Here is a 17,377-nt window from a genome sequence, read left to right as displayed (position 1 = left end):
ATGTCTGTTGTATGGCGCACCTGCCGTCGTTGTCGAGATGCGATATCCCAGGCGTTTTATTGTAAACTACATAGGACTCGTTCTGCTGCGTTCGCAACCGTTTCCGTGCGATTACGCTCAACTGCATCTAGCGTTAGGAAACTATGATGGGTGCAAAACCCTTCACACAGTCCTCACTTAAGGACAGTATCCATCTACCGCTGCTGGAAACAACTGCTCCATATAGCATAATGCAAAAACATCCAATTCGCACGAAGACGGCCCTGTCCGATCCTCAGTGGTTCCAGGGAATCCCCACTTGCGCCAGGACCTTCAAGGGGCCGTGCTTCACAATGAGATCCCTCTGTGACTCATTTTTCGCTAGAAGAAACCCCGCAAACCCCAACGCATTCACGCTTATATCTCCTAGAAACTTTTCGTGACGTCGAGGCACCAACATCATCCAGTTGCTGGTCAAGAGAAGGTTATACGGGAACGGATGCGCCGTTTCACTGTCGTTTGCCGGATGGCCTACTGCAGACGCTGGCGGGTGATGCGACCGAGCCTCCCACGCCATCCATGATGAAGCGGGTACACCGAGTTCCTCGATTGTGAAGTGCAGCAGCTGCATGTAACGGGAATGCATGGCTGCCCCGATTTCCGCATCCGATTTAGACTCTGAGTAGAGATCGTGCATGCCAATGATCGCATGTTTGAAGGGCAGCGCGGGTACCACAAAACATCCGGTCTGCTCCTCGCGGGAACGTGCCGCTTCTTCCACTTTCTCGTGAATAGGCACAGCCTCCACACCAGCTACGGGTATGAGCTGTAAGTGCTTGTGACGCTGAGAAGCGCCGGCCACTTTACCGGAGTTGTAGAAACCTAGGCCCGGATACTGGCGCAGACAGTGCCAGATTGCCGTGCAGTCACCGCTGTCCAGCAGGTGCGTTTGTTCCCGGAAGGCACGGGTCACGACGAGTAGGTGCCCTTCTACAACGTTAAACTTGTTTAACAGGCAGACGTGCGCAGGTGGCACATCGCCCACGTACAGGTCTTCTTCATAGGGCAGGAACGGGTCCGGAAACACGCCTAGCTCCACGTGCGAAGTGGCTGCACGCTCGGCCAGCCCTAACGCTCCGTCCGCCGCATCTACAGGTCCCGGGGGTTCTTCAGAACTAGCAGCGCTTTCTCCTTGTTCGTTAACCGGTTTGTCACGTAAGCTCGACACGATGCGCACAAGAAATGGAATTCCGTGATCGAGCACTACAGTGGAAGTCGTTTCAATGCCGAAAATGGCACCCTTTGCACGAGCGTGCACGACTGCGCGAGCGACAGCGTCAGCGAGCCACAGCTGCATCGAGCCTCTACCCCCGGGACTCCTAATCTGGCATACTAACTCGAAACGTGCGCGTCCTTCCAGCAGGGGTAGTTCTCAGCGTTTCTCGCAATGCCAATGCAGCACTGTGGGCCAATGGCAATAGATCACCAAGATCGCGTCTGCGGGTGCGGGCTCAGCAACGCTGTCTCGACTCGACGAGCGTTCAGGAGTGTGACGAACGCGTCCTTTTTCCGTGCAGTGTACGCAGCAGCATTTTAGGCGTTACAGAAGATGCACAATGCACGCTTGGTATCTGTCGGATCGTATGAACGAACCATTATCCCCATACGGAAGAATGGGTCGTGGCTACGGGAATTCGCAGGTGCGGTGCTGCGTGATAGAAACCTCCTCGGACGTGGAAGACCAGCGCACGACCGGAAATCCGAGCCTGATGTCAAGGATTCTGCACTCTAAGAAAGCGTTCGTTCCGTACGCGGATCCATTGCGTAGGTCGTACCCGTATGTCTGGGACTCTACGCGTTACCGACGATCTTACGCCGGTGCCAGCTTCCAACCGAACGGAGTCAAGCCGCTGGATCGGGTGCAAGCGGTATATTTTGGGACTCTTCCTTTTGTAAACGGCCCCTGTCACTGTGGAATTTTTCTGCGACGATTTCCTTAGCCTGTCTCCCATCTCTGGCTTTAAATACGCTGGTCTCGACTGTCCTTCCATTTCCGTTGTCAGCAGTTGGTGGATGTTGCTGGCAGCGTTCAAGACCCGAATTCGACGTTGGCGGCGATCGCTGACCCACGGCCTCCACCAGACGGATTTGTCGCGTGAGGCTCGCTTGCCATTGGCATTTTCTTCGTAAGAACGAGCAGCAGGAACCCGTACGTATCCATCGTGGCTCAACATGTCTTTAATTTTAGGAATCAGTCCTCGCTGGTAGGTGTCGCGAGTCATCTGGATTCCCAGTGACGTCACACATTCGGGCGGCAGGGTGTCGCAGGAGTCACTTGGAGCAGACGAGCGCAAATTCTTGAATGACTCGCGGATCCGTAAGCTCGCATTCCTGCTTTTCGATACTGTACATTTCTAAAGTTCGGAAAGAATAGAAATCCAGAAACCTAACGAGCACTGCAGTCTTCCATGCGCCTGTCACCCAAAAGGGGATTCGCTGCAGCGCTGTTGCCGCATGCGGGGCTGTGGTCGAGTTTGTACCAATATATCTAAGACGCTGCGCAGCAGCACGCAGGATTTTCATTTGGCGCCAACCGAGTCCGCGAGCTTCGCACAAGTGCACCTGCTTCTAGCAGCGATGGTTCACGTACAGGGAGCGCACGGCTCTGATGCCCTCGTTCAGGTCTTTGGAGGTGTTTCTGGGGTGGATAAATTTGGACGAGAGTGGTTCGAGTCACAACTGGAGGCGGATGCCGCGGTTGCGTACGATCCTTCCACGGTGCTGCTTGTGCTCCAGTTCGCGTCGACATCCGCTGGTTTCTGGTTGCTGAGCGGCGATGCCGGGCTGCTTTCTACGCAGCTGCAAACTGAGAGCGTTCGAGTTTCGGTGACGTGTCAAGCGCAGCAGCGGGTGCTGGAATGGTACCTGGCTCGGGTGCGAGCTAGCACGAATGCGACACTAGCAACCTGGGTTCTGGCCGGACTGGAGGCTGGCAAGGCCGTCGCAGTTTACGCCGCAGGGAGCCGGTTGGGAAGCGCGAGTACAAGTGAAGCACGCGGTTTCGGATTTCCGCTACAAATTGCGAATAAGTGGTTTCTCGCAGCGGCTGGCAGTCCGGCTAGAGTAGGTCCGCTCACAAGCTATCTACCGGGAAACACGCGAGCCCAGGACAGCTCCGGACTCGCTGATGGCGACAGTGTCGTAGATGCCGAAGGCATCGCGCTTGTTGGTGAAACGGCCGGCGTGCTCGCTGTACGTACGAGAGCCACAGGTGAACAGAGCAACACTGGGCACCGCCACTGCCGTATGGTCGCCGCTTGCCACTGCATTCCGCATGCGGGGCTTTTTCGGGTGATCGAGTGCCAGGAGGACGCCTCTGGTGAAGCCTTTCTGCTAACTGACTGGATAGAGCGGGCTCTGGTGCGGAGCGGAGCACGAGAGCTTGTCCTCCAAGACGGCGATCTTGCCGAATATGAACTTCACCAGTTGGACGCTGCCCTCGAACGGATTGGCGGCATCGCTCGCGCCATGCTCCGCCCAGTGCGCCGTGGAGGCCTAGGCGCCGAGCACGACCTTCGGTGGCTTGTTGCTGAATCCGAAACTCCCGACTCATGCCAACGTGACGATGACGCTTGGCGACCCGAGGCACTAACGCTTGATGAGATGTTCTCGATGAAACTAGCAACAGATTGCGCGCACATGTGCGTCAGGTTTCTTGATTTGGGTCAGCGCGTTGGTGAACGGGGTCGCTACCGCATTGAGCAGCTCGCTTGGAGACAGAATCTCCAGCTCGACGCTGCTGCCTTGAAGGCACTCCATGTGCTTTGGGGCGATGAAACCGGTCCGGCATCGCCGTCGAGTCCTCCACCGGGCTCCCTCTGGTGCCTGCTTGACCGGTGTCGAACACCGATGGGCTCGCGACTGCTGCGAACTGCCCTGATTGAACCGCTGGGTAACCGCGAAGCCATCGAACGACGGCTCGATCTGGTGGAGCTCCTGGTCCATGATGTTATCGCGCGACAGCGACTCGCTGATTATCATCTGAAAGGATTCGCGGATCTCATCACCATAGCGCGGCGACTTGCGCGAGACAAAACATCGCTGCGACAACTGGTGCGCCTCTATCAGAGCCTGGTGAGACTGCCGGCCTTGCGCTCGGAACTGGAAGATCTGTTGCTGGCGCACACAGAGACCCGTCCCCGGTGTTGTCAAGTGCTTCGGAGCGATATTGCTGATCGATTGGCGGCAGTTGCACCAGCAGCTCAGGAATTTATCGAAGATGTGGAGCGTTTCATCGATTTGGAGCGCATTACAAACCACGAGTACTTGCTGCGACCGAGCATGAGCACTGAGATGACCCAGATCCGTGGGGAAATGGACACTTGTCTTGAAGAAATGAATCGGACGTATCAGCAGACGATAGCAGCGCTCCAGCAAGATGACGGCGTGCGTGGATCTGGCGGTGACTGGCTCAAACTAGAGCGCAAAGACGGACTCGGATTCTGCTTTCGGGTGACGCGCAAGGATGAAGTTTGCATTCGCGGCAAAGAATCCATTACCGTCCTTGAAACGCGCAAGGACGGTGTTCGGTTCACAACGAGCGCTCTTCGGCGCTGGAGTAGCGCGTACACCGCCGCGGAGCAACGCTATGTGGCGGTGCAGCGCTCCACATTGGCGCAAGTGTTTGGACACTTTGCCAAATATGCGTCCATGCTCGAGGTTCTCGGCCACGTCCTTGCGCTTCTGGACATGCTCGTCGCATTTGCGATGATATCAGCGGAGCGTCAGTTCTGTCGCCCGCGACTAGTTGAATCGGACGAATTCGAAGCGCACGAAAGCAGCGGCGTCATTTTGCGAGGCCTCCGCCATCCCCTGGTGGAACTCGCGCTCCAAGGCGAGCACACTTTTGTCGCCAATGATGTGGTGCTCACCCATCCGAGGCGTCTGCTCCTGATTACCGGCCCCAATATGGGCGGCAAATCGGTAACGCTGCGCTCGGTCGGACTCGCCGTGCTCATGGCTCACTGCGGTTGTTTCGTGGCCGCCGACGCTGCCTCGTTACCCGTAGTTGACCGGATCTTGGTGCGTGTCGGTGCTGGCGATATGCAAACCCGCGGCATCAGTACCTTCATGGCCGAGATGCTCGACATGTCGACCATTCTTCGGCACGCCACATCGTCCAGTCTGGTTCTGGTCGACGAGCTTGGACGCGGAACGAGCACAGCTGAGGGCTTCGGCCTCGCTGCCGCCTTGTGTGAAGCGCTGGCGTCGCGCGCTTCATGGACGCTCTTCGCGACCCACTTTCATGAGCTTACCAAGCTTGCCCAAGGAGCCTGGAGCCATCGGATGCTGAACGCCCATGTCGCCGTCGCTCAGGTGCATCGCGACAACGACGACAGCGAAATCAATGACCGCGGCAGAGGCACTCCCGCTGCCAGCCTTGTCTTTCTCTATGAACTACGCCCGGGACCGAGCGAAAGATCCTTTGGTATCCATATTGCTGAAATGGCTGGATTCCCGCACCCTGTCATCGATATGGCGCGTGCCAAAGTCAGCGCCCTAGAGAACACTGACGCTTGATGATGGCGTTATATCGGAGATGAACGCTCAGATGCTGCGCACTGTGTAGCCAGCGACGCCCGGCGCTGTACCCGTACTTGCGCCGTTCGAGAGACTCGCCACCGCCGACCGCGCATACATGGGCTCAGACCAGTTTGACCCGGAAGCGGGCTCGACGGAAGGAGGCTGTACTGCGTTTTGGTACTCGACCAAGACGAGGGAATTTTTTGGAGGACGAGCACCATATTTTCGCGTTGTCAGCGTACGGTGACCTGTTTCCCGCAAGGTCAAAGACGCATGCAAATGGTGCATATGTGTTCGACGCCAGGCTCCACGATTCCGATTCAGGAATGCGCACCTCCGGAGCGAATGCTCATGCAAGACTACGCTCCAGCTGATTCGCGTTTCTAATGCCGCTCGCACTGCCCAGTCGATTGCGTACGCAAGCCGCAGAACACGACTGCTCGAGGTTAGATCGGTTCCATGGAGACGCTCGCTCCAGTGCTCCATGCAACCAATGACGATTACCAGTTGTCGATTTTCACACGACGCAGCTCGTATGTTCCAGATTTATCGCTCCACCGACGGGTATTGCGCGTCATCGAACGAGGCCCGAGTCGTGACCTGTTTCCTTTGGTACTCGTAATGACGCCCGCCGGTGCGTCGCCGGGCGCCCTCACGAATCACAAGGCGAGAGCGTACGAAGACTGCGGCGATTATGGCGTCAACGAAACGACTTGCCTGTCTCTTCTCCCTTACGGATATGTTGCAGCAATGTTTTCCGAATCGAATAGACCAGTGTGGACGCATGTCGATAAACGACATGCATGGACATGAAGCGGCGGATGCACGCGTGACACGGATGAACGTGCATGATGCGTGCTGTATCGCTGTCCTTAACATCCCATAAGTTATAGTAATGTCGCTGATGTTGCCCCCTGCATGCACGCTGCCCAGATCGATGTCGTTTCCTCCGCCCGTGTCCGCGCGGCATGGAACAGGTACGCTTTTTGCTGGCTCGGCGGTGTACACATGAAACGTTCGGGACGCATTGCAATATCATCAATACCTGTTTTTGCGGGATGTTGATGTGTGCCTGCTCCAGTTGTCTTTCCCCTAAAGCGCTACTGTCAGCAGTTGGTGGATGTTGCTGGCAGCGTTCAAGACCCGAATCCGACGTTGGCGGCGATCGCTGACCCACGGCCTGCACCAGACGGATTTGTCGCGTGAGGCTCGCTTGCCATTGGCATTTTCTTCGTAAGAACGAGCAGCAGGAACCCGTACGTATCCATCGTGGCTCAACATGTCTTTAATTTTAGGAATCAGTCCTCGCTGGTAGGTGTCGCGAGTCATCTGGATTCCCAGTGACGTCACACATTCGGGCGGCAGGGTGTCGCAGGAGTCACTTGGAGCAGACGAGCGCAAATTCTTGAATGACTCGCGGATCCGTAAGCTCGCATTCCTGCTTTTTGATACTGTACATTTCTAAAGTTCGGAAAGAATCGAAATCCAGAAACCTAACGAGCACTGCAGGCTTCCATGCGCCTGTCACCCAAGTGGACAGATGCGAATGCCTGCCTGCGAAAATGCCACCAGATCGGCAGGCGTGCCGCCGCCACAGCCGCCTGTGCTTATCGTATACAGCACGCGTTTGGCACTCGTTGTCAGAACGCTTATTTCGATCCGATCTGTACTTCCGGGTATTGTCGAGTATCTGGTCGTACTGCTCCAGCAACCTCAAAGACGTTTCGTTTGCTGGCAGCAGCCGAAAAGGCGTGCGGCCGCTAGCCAGCCTCCATGCCACCGCCTTGTTTTGTCCAGGTACACACACTGGCTCGTCGAAAGTCGACGCCGTTCGAGAACCGGCTGGCATGCATTGCAGCACTGGCAGACCGTACACCGAATCAAGGGATCGCCTGGTTTGTGCCTGCAGCGGAACGGGAGGCACTCCAGATCACGACGCACATGTTACTGGGCACGGTGCAGGAGTTAGAGGCGGCTGGCGAGAACCCAGAGAACCCGGCAAACGCGGAGCTTACACGGCAACTGGAAGCGCTTATCAGGCAACTTGAACAGTTGCTGACGCGTCTGGCAGCGACCGAACCGCTACCGCTCTCGAGCGCGCTCGTCGATGTGGTGGTCTTTGCCCTCAGTCGCTGTGTAGTGGACTGGAGCGCGGCCGTCTGCACAGATCCCTCGTATTGGTTACGTACGCTCGACGATGAACTGGCTATGGAAGAGCAGTCATTCCGCGCGACTGCTGAACAAGAGCAGAAAGCGCTGGCATCAGCGCCACCGGCACCAGAGCACAAGCGACGCCCAGAACTCGTGCACATGCCACTACTAAGAAGCGTTCTCGCTGTGTTGGTTGCTTTGCTGGAGCGACCTGCGTTCCAACCGGCAACCGAGGCCCTGCTACGACTGGTCGGCGCAGTGGTCCGCGTTTGCATGCTTGCGGAACAGCAGCCAGTGCTCGAGCGCTGCCGCCAACTCGACCAACTGCTCATACAGGTGCGCACACGGATCCTCGAAAGACTCCAGGCACGAGCCGAGTTCCGGAACGCGACGCTGAAGCAGCTGGAGACCTTGTTCCAAAGCGTACCGGGTCTTTTGGGGTGCCTCTCGCTCATATCGTTACGAGAGGCGGCCTGGGGTGTGCCCCTGAAATTGCTCCTCCATCGCAGCATCGATGACCTGTCGAAAGCGAGCGGCGGTCGGAAACATGCTACCATTGGCGCTGCGTACGCAACCTGGATAATCGATACGCTCAAGCAGCTGGGCGAGCATCCGGCGCTTATCCTCGATCCGGGCAGTAGCGCGAATGAGTCACTGCGACTAGGGTCTCGGGTCGCGACCACAACCCAGACGCTGATGTCGGTAGCCAGCCTGATTCAGTGCTTCCGACTGGGTGCCGAGTGCTTGAGTCAGGCGTCGTCGCCGGAGGTCAGCGACAGCGCTCCGGTCACCCGAGAGCGGGTCCCGGGAGCGGCACGGAAGCGCTCTCGTTCCGCTGCAGCCGCTGCGTCGCAGGGAATAGCGTCCACGCTGCCGCGAAACCTGGATTCTGTTGCTGGTGAGAGCCAGCGACCTCGCAACGGCGTCGCTTATCTGACAACATTCCTACATCATTTGGCATCGTTACCGTCGCTTCCTGATGAACTATGGCGATGCCTCTGGAGCAGCGTGCTCACAGACGCGTGGCAGTTCCGCCTCTTCACTCGACTGGATAGCGATGATGCGTCGGTATCGTCGCTGCTCCGGAGCATGGTGCCGTTGGCGGCACAGCGTCGACTGCTGCCTCGGCTGCTGACGCGTCTCACGACTGAGCCCTTGCTAGATCCGCAGGTCGTTTCGTTTTGCTTCTTTGACAGGGCGGCAACGGATCCGGCAGTGGACGCCTTTCGCGTCGCGTTCGTGACAGACCTCGGTGGACATCGAGACGGCAGTCGTCTGTTCCAGCTGCTCATCAAACATTGCATTGAAACAGGTCAAGCAGTGCGGTGGAGCCCGCGCTTGCAGCTCCGGATGGAGCAGGACCTCGCCAAGCATTGGTCCGTAGCGCAACGCTGGTCCCTGTTTATGCAGCTATTGCAGATGCTTCAGCCCGCGCTTGAGCAATCGGTTCGAGCGCCTGCTGCATCCTCGTCACCAGAAGCCGCTGGGTGCGATACAAATCGAACAGAGCGAGCGTCTTTAGCCAAGTGGTCGCTGCTCCCGTTGCTCGTGACAAGCATCGAGTCGATCGCGTCGCAGTTCAGTGCCGCAGCTGAAGCGCTCGAAAGCACACTTGGCGACATCCGCGATCCGCTCATCACCGATGCCTGCCGTGCATGCTGGCGCTGGAGTCGCGAAAGCGCTCCGCAACTGCTGCCGGAGCTTGCGCGGGTAAGCCTTGCGTTGTTGCAGCTGCAACAAACGATGCAGCCTGGGCTCTCCACTGACTCGATGCAGCTGTTAACGGAGCTGCGCAGCTGGCAGCCGGATACCGCCACACGGAGCGTCCTTGAGCTGTGGCTGCGACAGCTGCAGATACCCGCAATGCGGAGTCATCACAGGGAGACGTCATTAGGTGCGCTTTGGCTGCCACAGCGCGACTGTCGCTTGCCGATACGACAGGAGCGCACCATGTTGTGGGCACACGCTGCACTCCAGCTGGTGCGCATCAGCGAGGAACGCGCTCTGCTCGATGCAGTGCTGGAGATGGCACTTGATGAACCCCGAATCAACGAATGGATCTGTGAAGATGTGGATATCTGGGAGCTCCGGATTCGTCCAAGCGAGGAACAGGTGCTGGAAACGCCGGATACCGGGCTCGATACGCCGCACCTCCGCATCAGGCATGATGACAGCGACTACACCACGACTGCTGGCTGTGTATTGGCGTTCCTCGCCCGCCAGCACGCCGATACGCTACGATCCATTCCTTGTCTTCGACTGGTGACAGCAATACCGCAGTTGCCCCGCGATACCCCCAAGGTAGCCGCTTTGGTCGAGCTACTGCTCTGCCGCCTGTTGTGCGCGTTCGCGCAGGCGCCCTGCAGTGCGGACCTGCATCCGCTTTCCACCTGGAGTATCGTGCATTTATCGGATTTATGGATGGAAGCGAATGCCTCAACGGTGGCGGTGACGATACCGTCGGCGGCCACGTCGCCGACGACTACGGAAGCGCTTCGTACTGCTGCGGAAGCGGCCCTGTTTCAGTGCCTGCAGTGCGTTTGGCCGGCGGAAGCGTCGCCCAGCAAGACCGACGGCTCAGCGCCCCAAACACTCTGGTTACGGCAACGGTTTCTTCTGGAGCCTTTTCTAGATACGTTGTTGCGTCTGCTACCTGCATCCCGGGTACTGGCATTGCTTGAGCGCTGCGCCTGGACCCCGGACACCTGGACGCGAACACCGCGTTTGTTGCTCGCGCTATGTCGTATGGGTCTCGCATACGGTCCGCGTTTTGCCTTGCGATGGACAGGTAGTGCAGCGCTCGCCGAGCATCTGAGCACTCTCTGGAAACAGCAATTGGCTGGCGAAGACGCACAGGTACCGTACTGGACGCATCAGCACATGGGTCTCTACCAGGAACTGTGCAGCGCCTTCCTGCGCAGTCTCTGGACGCATCCACCAGATGCATGGCGCTTGATTTACCTGCATTGTTGCGACACGCTGCTGAATACGACGAACTTTGCAGCTGGCCACGAGCTGGAGCCTCAGCAGCAGCAGCAGCAGCAGCAGCACCAGTTGCTGCTGCCGCTGCTGTCGTCGTTGCAGCCACTGACGCCTCTGGATGAGATTCCCCGCGCGTTGCGTCCTCGCTGCTGGGCGCTGTGGCGGCGTTTGCTTACTGAGCGCTGGGAGATACCCACTGAAATGCCATCACAATCGCTGGCGAATGCACTGGTCACTGTGTTGGCGACATGTTCACCGGTCTGGTTGGATTCGCAGCCCTTTGCTGGTCTGTTGTGGATCCAGCACTGGCTAGAGCAGCTGGCGAGACGGTTACCCCGACGCGCGTTGCGCTTCATCTGGGACTGTTTCGAGGACACATGGAGGGCGTTGAGCGCACCAGAATCGCAACCAGCAACGACTCAACGTTCCCTGGGACCCGGTCGTACGGCACTGCTGCTGAGTATGTTGGTACTGGCGTCGAGCGCCGAGGCACCGTCAGCACCTGGAATACCTGCCTCGGTGCTAGATGTCGCCGGGGAGGCGAGTGCGGCCTCAGCCGGCAGCACCCAACGCTCCGCTGCCGGCTATATCGAGATGCGACTGGGTATTTGGCTTACCAGCATGGACGCCGCAACGCTGGAGGCAGTCCTCGAGAGACTCTTGGAGTACAGGCTTCCGGAACTCCAACCAGACGGATCGATTCAATACGATACACCGGCTTTGTGGTACCTGTTACGTCTGGTGGAGCGATTATGGCGCCCGCTTCAGCGTCCAGAGCGATATGGAACCGCAGTCACAGCAGCAGCTGCACGTCCCAGGCCTGAGCACCTTGCTCGTGGTGCGCGCTTTCACGGCCTCGGGACGCACTGGCGTCGTCAACACCAGGCATTGCTTCGCGTGGTGAAAGCGCTACTGATAGCGAGTGCTCGAGCGTTGACGCAGACCGGAACGCAACGCCGTTGCCGGCTTGTGGAGACCCTGGTGCGGCTCCTGATCGCTTTGGTCGATCGCTCAGCGGATCCAGCGGGAGCTCTTTTTCATCCGGTTCTGGCGCTCGCGTTGCGGGTCACCGAGCAGTACCCCGGAGAAGCGAGTATTGCGACGCTTTGGTATGCGATGGTGCAGCAGCACCCGCGGCTCGTCCGACGCGTGGCTCCGTTTTTGGTTCCGCTCCTGGTGCGAGCGTGGATCAACTTGCGCCAACAACAGCAACAGCAGCAGCAGCACCAACAGTCTTCGCGGTTTTCAGTAGGCGTCAGGGAGCGGGCTACCGATCACCGCCCCTGGATCGATACTGCTCTACGGAATCTACACGCGATATTACTCGAGCTGTGGTCTATGGTAGAAGAACGAGCACGTTGGCACGTTTACGCGCTTACACCATCACCCGTACTCCCTTATCTACATCAATGGGAACGCGACTATATCCGACAGGAAAAATATCGTGGTCTAGGATAAAGAGCTGGAACAAGCATTAGCATTCGTTCGGCGTGTTTTGCGTATCCGGATGAATGCAAAACCGTGCATAGGCATGCGTCAATGCATACATTATGTCTATTCAGGTTCAAAATCCTGGAAAGTACTGAAATCGAAAAGGAAGCAGAGAACGCATGACGATCGGGGGCATTGCCAGGGAGACACACGTCCTCTAGAGGTGTAGCGGGTATCGCAGAGCCGCAAGCGCTTGTCCAGTGCTGCCCGAGATGAGTGCTTCGGTTCAGTCGCTTGTACGCACGATGCTCAAGTGTTTCGCTCAACAACAGCGCCAGGTGTACCATAACCACCACCCCCAGGCGTGCAGATGCGAATCCGATCACCGGCAACAACTCGGATCGACTGCTTGTTACCGAGGTTCACCAGCCAGTGCCTGTGCGAGCCAACACCGGCTTGATCATCCAGCCAGGCACGCTCGAGTGGCGCTTCTGTACGGGTCCAGGAGTCTATTGATGAGCGCGTCTCGCTTTTGTGCGACTTGGGTTGTCCAGCGCGCCCAGCAGTGTCCACAAGGCCGCCTGCAGCCGCCTGCACCGTGCCTGCGTGGAACGCAGCACCACCGACAATATCGCTACTGCTACTACTACTGCTGCTGCTGCTGCTGCTCGGAGCGCTTGCACCTAGCGTCTGTTGGGGATCAGTTTCCTTCGTTTCTGCTCGCGCAGCACGGCTGGTGTCCGGTGCGCGAATGAGCCAGTTGCGTCCGCGGGCGCCAGCTTCACCACCAGCTAAACCAAACGGAGCAAACACGCGTCGCTCCGACAGAATCGATACCTGGATACCGTCCTCGAGAAACTCGAGCTCTCGTTCGATGCCGTTGCCACCGGACCAACGTCCACGACCACCAGAGCCGGATCGCAAACGAAACCGCCGCAGAAGAACGGGATAACGCCACTCGAGTAGCTCGGGATCCGTCATACGCGTGTTCGTCATATGCACCTGAATACCGTGCTCACCGTGCCAACCGGGTCCAGCTCCACTGCCACCACCAATTGTTTCGTAATAGCTCCAGTGCTCTGTACCAAACGTGAGGTTGTTCATACAGCCCTGGCTCGCAGCACAAGCGCCAAACGCCCGCAGTACCACATCGGTTACGCGTTGCGAGGTGAGGACGTTACCACCGACAACCGCGGCTTCGGGATGAGGATCCAACAGACACCCTGCCGGGATTCGAATGGTAATCGGATCCAGAAAGCCCTGGTTGAGTGGTACATCACGTCCAATGAGGCACCGTAGACAGTAAATGATCGCGGACGCTGCTACCGAGGGCGGGGCATTCCAGTTGGCAACCACCTGTGCATCCGTTCCTGTAAAGTCAAAGACAGCACTGCAGCCGTCGTCGACATTATTGTCATTGTCATTGTTGTTGTCGTTGTCGTTGTCGTTGTCGTCAATCTCCACCCGCAACTGAATCCGGGAGCCGTCATCCATCACGTCGGCAGCCTCGAGCAGCCAGCGACCCGTTGGGGTGCGTTTCCCATGGCGCTTCCCCACTTGTCGCAAGACATCGCGTACGAATCCAGCAGCGGTGCGCTGAATCTCATGCATAAAGTGCTCGACAACACCAAGACCCTGTTCCTGGATCAGTTGGTTCATGAGTTGGATACCCCGTTGATTTGCAGCGATCTGGGCTCGCAGATCCGATAGCACATCGTGCAGACACCGACATCCGGCGTGCTGGAGAAGCTCTCGAACACGTCCTTCCTGGAATACGCCTCCTTGGACGAGTTTGAGACTGGCGATGGCTGCGCCCTCTTCAGCAAGCGTCCGTGAGAAAGGCGGCATTGAGCCTGGGGTCAGTCCGCCGACGTCTGCGTGATGACCGCGACTCGCCACAAAGAACACTGGTCGTCCGTCGTGGAACACCGGGGTGATAACCGTGATATCCGGCAGATGGGTGCCGCCCATTGCTGGATGATTGGTCATCACCACTTCACCGGGAAGCCAGTCTGCACCCAGGAGCGTCACCTGCTGGCGAACAGCGTCTTGCATCGAGCCCAGATGGACGGGAATATGGGGCGCGTTGGCCACCAGACCTCCCTTGGCGTCGAAGAGTGCGCAGCTAAAGTCGAGTCTCTCTTTGATATTCGTTGAGACCGCAGTGCGTTGCAGTGTGCGACCCATTTGCTCTGCAATGCTCATAAAGCGATGTGCAAATATGGATCGTTTGACAGCGTCCGGCACTTGAATGACGCTTTGAGCAACAGAAAGACTATCAGTGCTACTACTGCTACTACTCGAGTGTGTTGCCGCACCAGCAACCGACGACAAGTCAATCCGTATGGTCCGATCCGCGAGCACAGCAGCTTGGCAGGCAGGCTCCACCAAAATCGTAATACCACCGGCGGGATCGACAAGCAGCGCTGGACCAGAAAACGTCTGGTATGGAGCAAGCTTCTCCAGAGCATAGACCGGCGTCCTGGTATGCCAGCCAGTGGCAAAGTAGACCGCAACCATATCCAGCGGCTCTGGCACTGACAATAGCGCACCAGTAGACGAGAGCGTTTCGAGCTGCTGTTGCTGCTGCTGTTGCGGCCCCGGGGCCCGTGTCGCGGCATCCTCGCCCGAATCCGAATGCCCAGCACCAGTCGCATCAGTGGAATACGTCTGCACAGGCGACACTGTAGACTGTCCAGCTACGCGTACACGTACATTATCAATAAGAATCGATCGACCTCGCAGCAAAAACCCATGTTCACGTTCATAGGCCTGTTCGAAAGCGCTTGCATAATCCTCGCAGGTAGCCGCAGCACCCGGTTCCGAAATCAACATCGCCAGATCCGTACCTTGGTACCGGAGATGGAGGAATCGCTCACACTGGATACGATCACTTGCAATACCGCGTCTTTCAAGCGCTTTCCGGCAACGTAGCTCCAACTCCTGGAGCAGTTGCTGCGCTCGTTCCAGGTCACGTGCGAGTTCTAGCGCACACGGCTCTTGCAGATCCTCCACGGACTCACTCAAGCCGATACCATACGCCGAAAGCACACCAGCGTAGCGGTGCACGTACACGGTAGACATTCCGAGGTTCCGAGCGATTGCACAGGCGTGCTGACCACCGGCACCACCAAAACACGCAAGAACATGCTGGGCGGGATCGTAGCCTCGAGACTCGGTCATCGAACGTATGGGTCGACACATGGCCTCATTCGCGACCCGGATAAAGCCCAAGGCTAGCTCTTCAATGCTCAGCAGGTTCCGCTCGGGGTCGTCTCTGGTCAGCTGTTCTCGAAGGGAGGCAAAAGCTGCGCGGGCGGCCTCTACATCGAGGGATTCGTTCTGGTCAGGCCCGAAGATCGATGGGAAAAAGCGCGGCTGTAGACGCCCCAGCACCACGTTGGCATCGGTAACAGCTAGTTGTCCGCCGGGTTTTCGATAACACACGGGGCCGGGATCGGCAGCGGCGCTCTCGGGACCCACCTGCAACAGTCCGGAACGATAGAAGAGGCGACTACCTCCGCCAGCCGCCACCGTCTGGATGTCCAGCTGAGGTGCCTGGATCATCACGCCCGCTGTTTCGCACTCGAGAACGTGCTCCAGCTGTCCGGCATAGCGTGAAACGTCGGTGCTGGTGCCGCCCATATCAAAGCCGATGACTGGTTGAGGTTTTCCATCTGGACTCGACAGCGCCGTCAACGGATAGATGGTTTTCGCGTAGCCGACAACACCGCCAGCGGGGCCGCTCAGGATCGCCTTGTAACCGGTAAACGACTCCAGTGGACAGAGGCCGCCATCGGACTGCATCAACTCTACCAGGGTGTCTTGCAAACGGCCTTTGAATCCGTCGCGGAACGATTCCAGGTACTTGCGTAGACATGGTGTCAGGTAGGCGTCCACGAGACACGTGAGTCCGCGCGGTACAACCCGCTGCATGTTGGTCAACGAAGACGACAGCGTGACGTGTTGGAAACCGAGTGAGAGGGCCAGGTGACCTACCTGTTGCTCATGGGTATCGTATGCGTACGCGTGCATGAAGACAACCGCCACCGAGCGGATGCCTTTCTGGAGTGCCTCTTTGAGGGCGCTTTCCGCCACGTCCAAGGCTGGTGGGCGTAATACCTGCACCCATTGACCGGTTCGGGTAGCGATGAGGTGCTGGCGTTCCACTGCTTCCAGCGACTCGTAGGCTGCGGCGGATACCAGTCGGACACGTTCCGGTATTTCTGCAACATCCTCGTACAAAACAGCGGGTCTCGCAGCACGTAGGTCAAAGATATCCGGTCGTGATTGGTAGCCGATCTGGAGGAGGTCGCGTAAACCCGCTGTAACGAGGAGGATACAACGCTCTCCCCTGCGTTCGAGGAGCGCGTTGGTTGCCACAGTGGTACCCATTCGGATCCATTCGATGACATGTGGGTCAATGGTGTCGGTGCTGTGGTGCCTTGTGCCGTAGAACTCGGCGATGATACGGCGGATGCCTTCTTGTGGCGCATCGCTGTAGTGTTCCTTGTCCTCCGATAGAAGCTTCAACAAGCGCACGGTGCCGTCGGGTTGCTCCGCGTAGATGTCGGTGAACGTTCCACCGCGATCAATGGCGAAGCGAAAGCGTCCGTTCGCCACTACCATGGAAACGAGTGAAGGAAACGTCCCAGGGTCCAGCTATTGCCGTCGATGTTGTTTGTTTGGCTCCAAGAACTGTGGCGAGCTGGCGGAGTGCGCTTCCAGAAGACCACCACCACCACCACCACCACCACCACCCGCACGAGTATGCGGAGGATTCACTGCGAAAGCGTCTCGTGCGTGCTGCCTGCACGCTCACTGGACGCCAAAAGCTGTCAGCGAGAACGACAGTTCGTGTCAGAGGCTTTACCCAGCGAGAGAAGCTTTGACAGCAATTTTCGCCTCGCTCTTCTCACGGTAGGGGTCTGGGGTGACAGGAACCGCAGCGCTTTGGCTCCACGTGTGTTGCGGGGTATCCAGGGAAGCGCGTTTTTTCCTCACAGACGCCTCTGTGGAACACCAGCCTCCACCCGCAGCTCAACGTACGAGTACCCGCTTGAAGAGACTAGTCGACTCGAGACCTCAGTGCCTTCACACACAGAAGCTGCTGCGTAACACCAGCGCCAAAACGCAAGAAAGCTGCGTTATGTACGAAAAGCGACACATTTTCTGCATCGCTTGGCTCGCCACGGGGCGTCGTCGACGAGTACACGAAACCAGCGCTTCTGTTGTACAGAGTAGACGCCAC

At 57.9% G+C, this 17,377-nt stretch overlaps 4 protein-coding genes across 4 annotated transcripts; 2 read left to right on the top strand and 2 right to left on the bottom strand.

Annotated features, from left to right (window-relative positions):
• Positions 1–274: 274 nt before the first annotated feature.
• CYME_CMP115C (similar to Ap-4-A phosphorylase II) lies at positions 275–1,336 on the bottom strand (the record flags this gene model as incomplete). Its single annotated transcript, XM_005537737.1, has 1 exon — positions 275–1,336. The coding sequence occupies one exon, from the start codon at positions 1,334–1,336 to the stop codon at positions 275–277; it is 1,062 nt and encodes a 353-aa protein (XP_005537794.1).
• Positions 1,337–2,616: 1,280 nt separating this feature from the next.
• Positions 2,617–5,559, top strand: CYME_CMP114C (mutS family DNA mismatch repair protein MSH2; the record flags this gene model as incomplete). Its single annotated transcript, XM_005537736.1, has 1 exon — positions 2,617–5,559. The coding sequence occupies one exon, from the start codon at positions 2,617–2,619 to the stop codon at positions 5,557–5,559; it is 2,943 nt and encodes a 980-aa protein (XP_005537793.1).
• A 1,776-nt stretch (positions 5,560–7,335) lies between these two features.
• Positions 7,336–12,153, top strand: CYME_CMP113C (hypothetical protein; the record flags this gene model as incomplete). The annotated part of the gene is made up of 1 exon (XM_005537735.1): positions 7,336–12,153. The coding sequence occupies one exon, from the start codon at positions 7,336–7,338 to the stop codon at positions 12,151–12,153; it is 4,818 nt and encodes a 1,605-aa protein (XP_005537792.1).
• A 282-nt stretch (positions 12,154–12,435) lies between these two features.
• Positions 12,436–16,755, bottom strand: CYME_CMP112C (5-oxo-L-prolinase; the record flags this gene model as incomplete). The annotated part of the gene is made up of 1 exon (XM_005537734.1): positions 12,436–16,755. The coding sequence occupies one exon, from the start codon at positions 16,753–16,755 to the stop codon at positions 12,436–12,438; it is 4,320 nt and encodes a 1,439-aa protein (XP_005537791.1).
• Between the last annotated feature and the right edge of the window lie 622 nt (positions 16,756–17,377).

Source organism: Cyanidioschyzon merolae, chromosome 16 (assembly GCF_000091205.1).
Source record: "Cyanidioschyzon merolae strain 10D DNA, chromosome 16, complete genome".
Lineage (NCBI taxonomy): Eukaryota > Rhodophyta > Bangiophyceae > Cyanidiales > Cyanidiaceae > Cyanidioschyzon > Cyanidioschyzon merolae.
The sequence above is the reverse complement of the archived record's forward strand: the minus strand, read 5'-3'. Positions and strand labels throughout refer to the sequence as shown.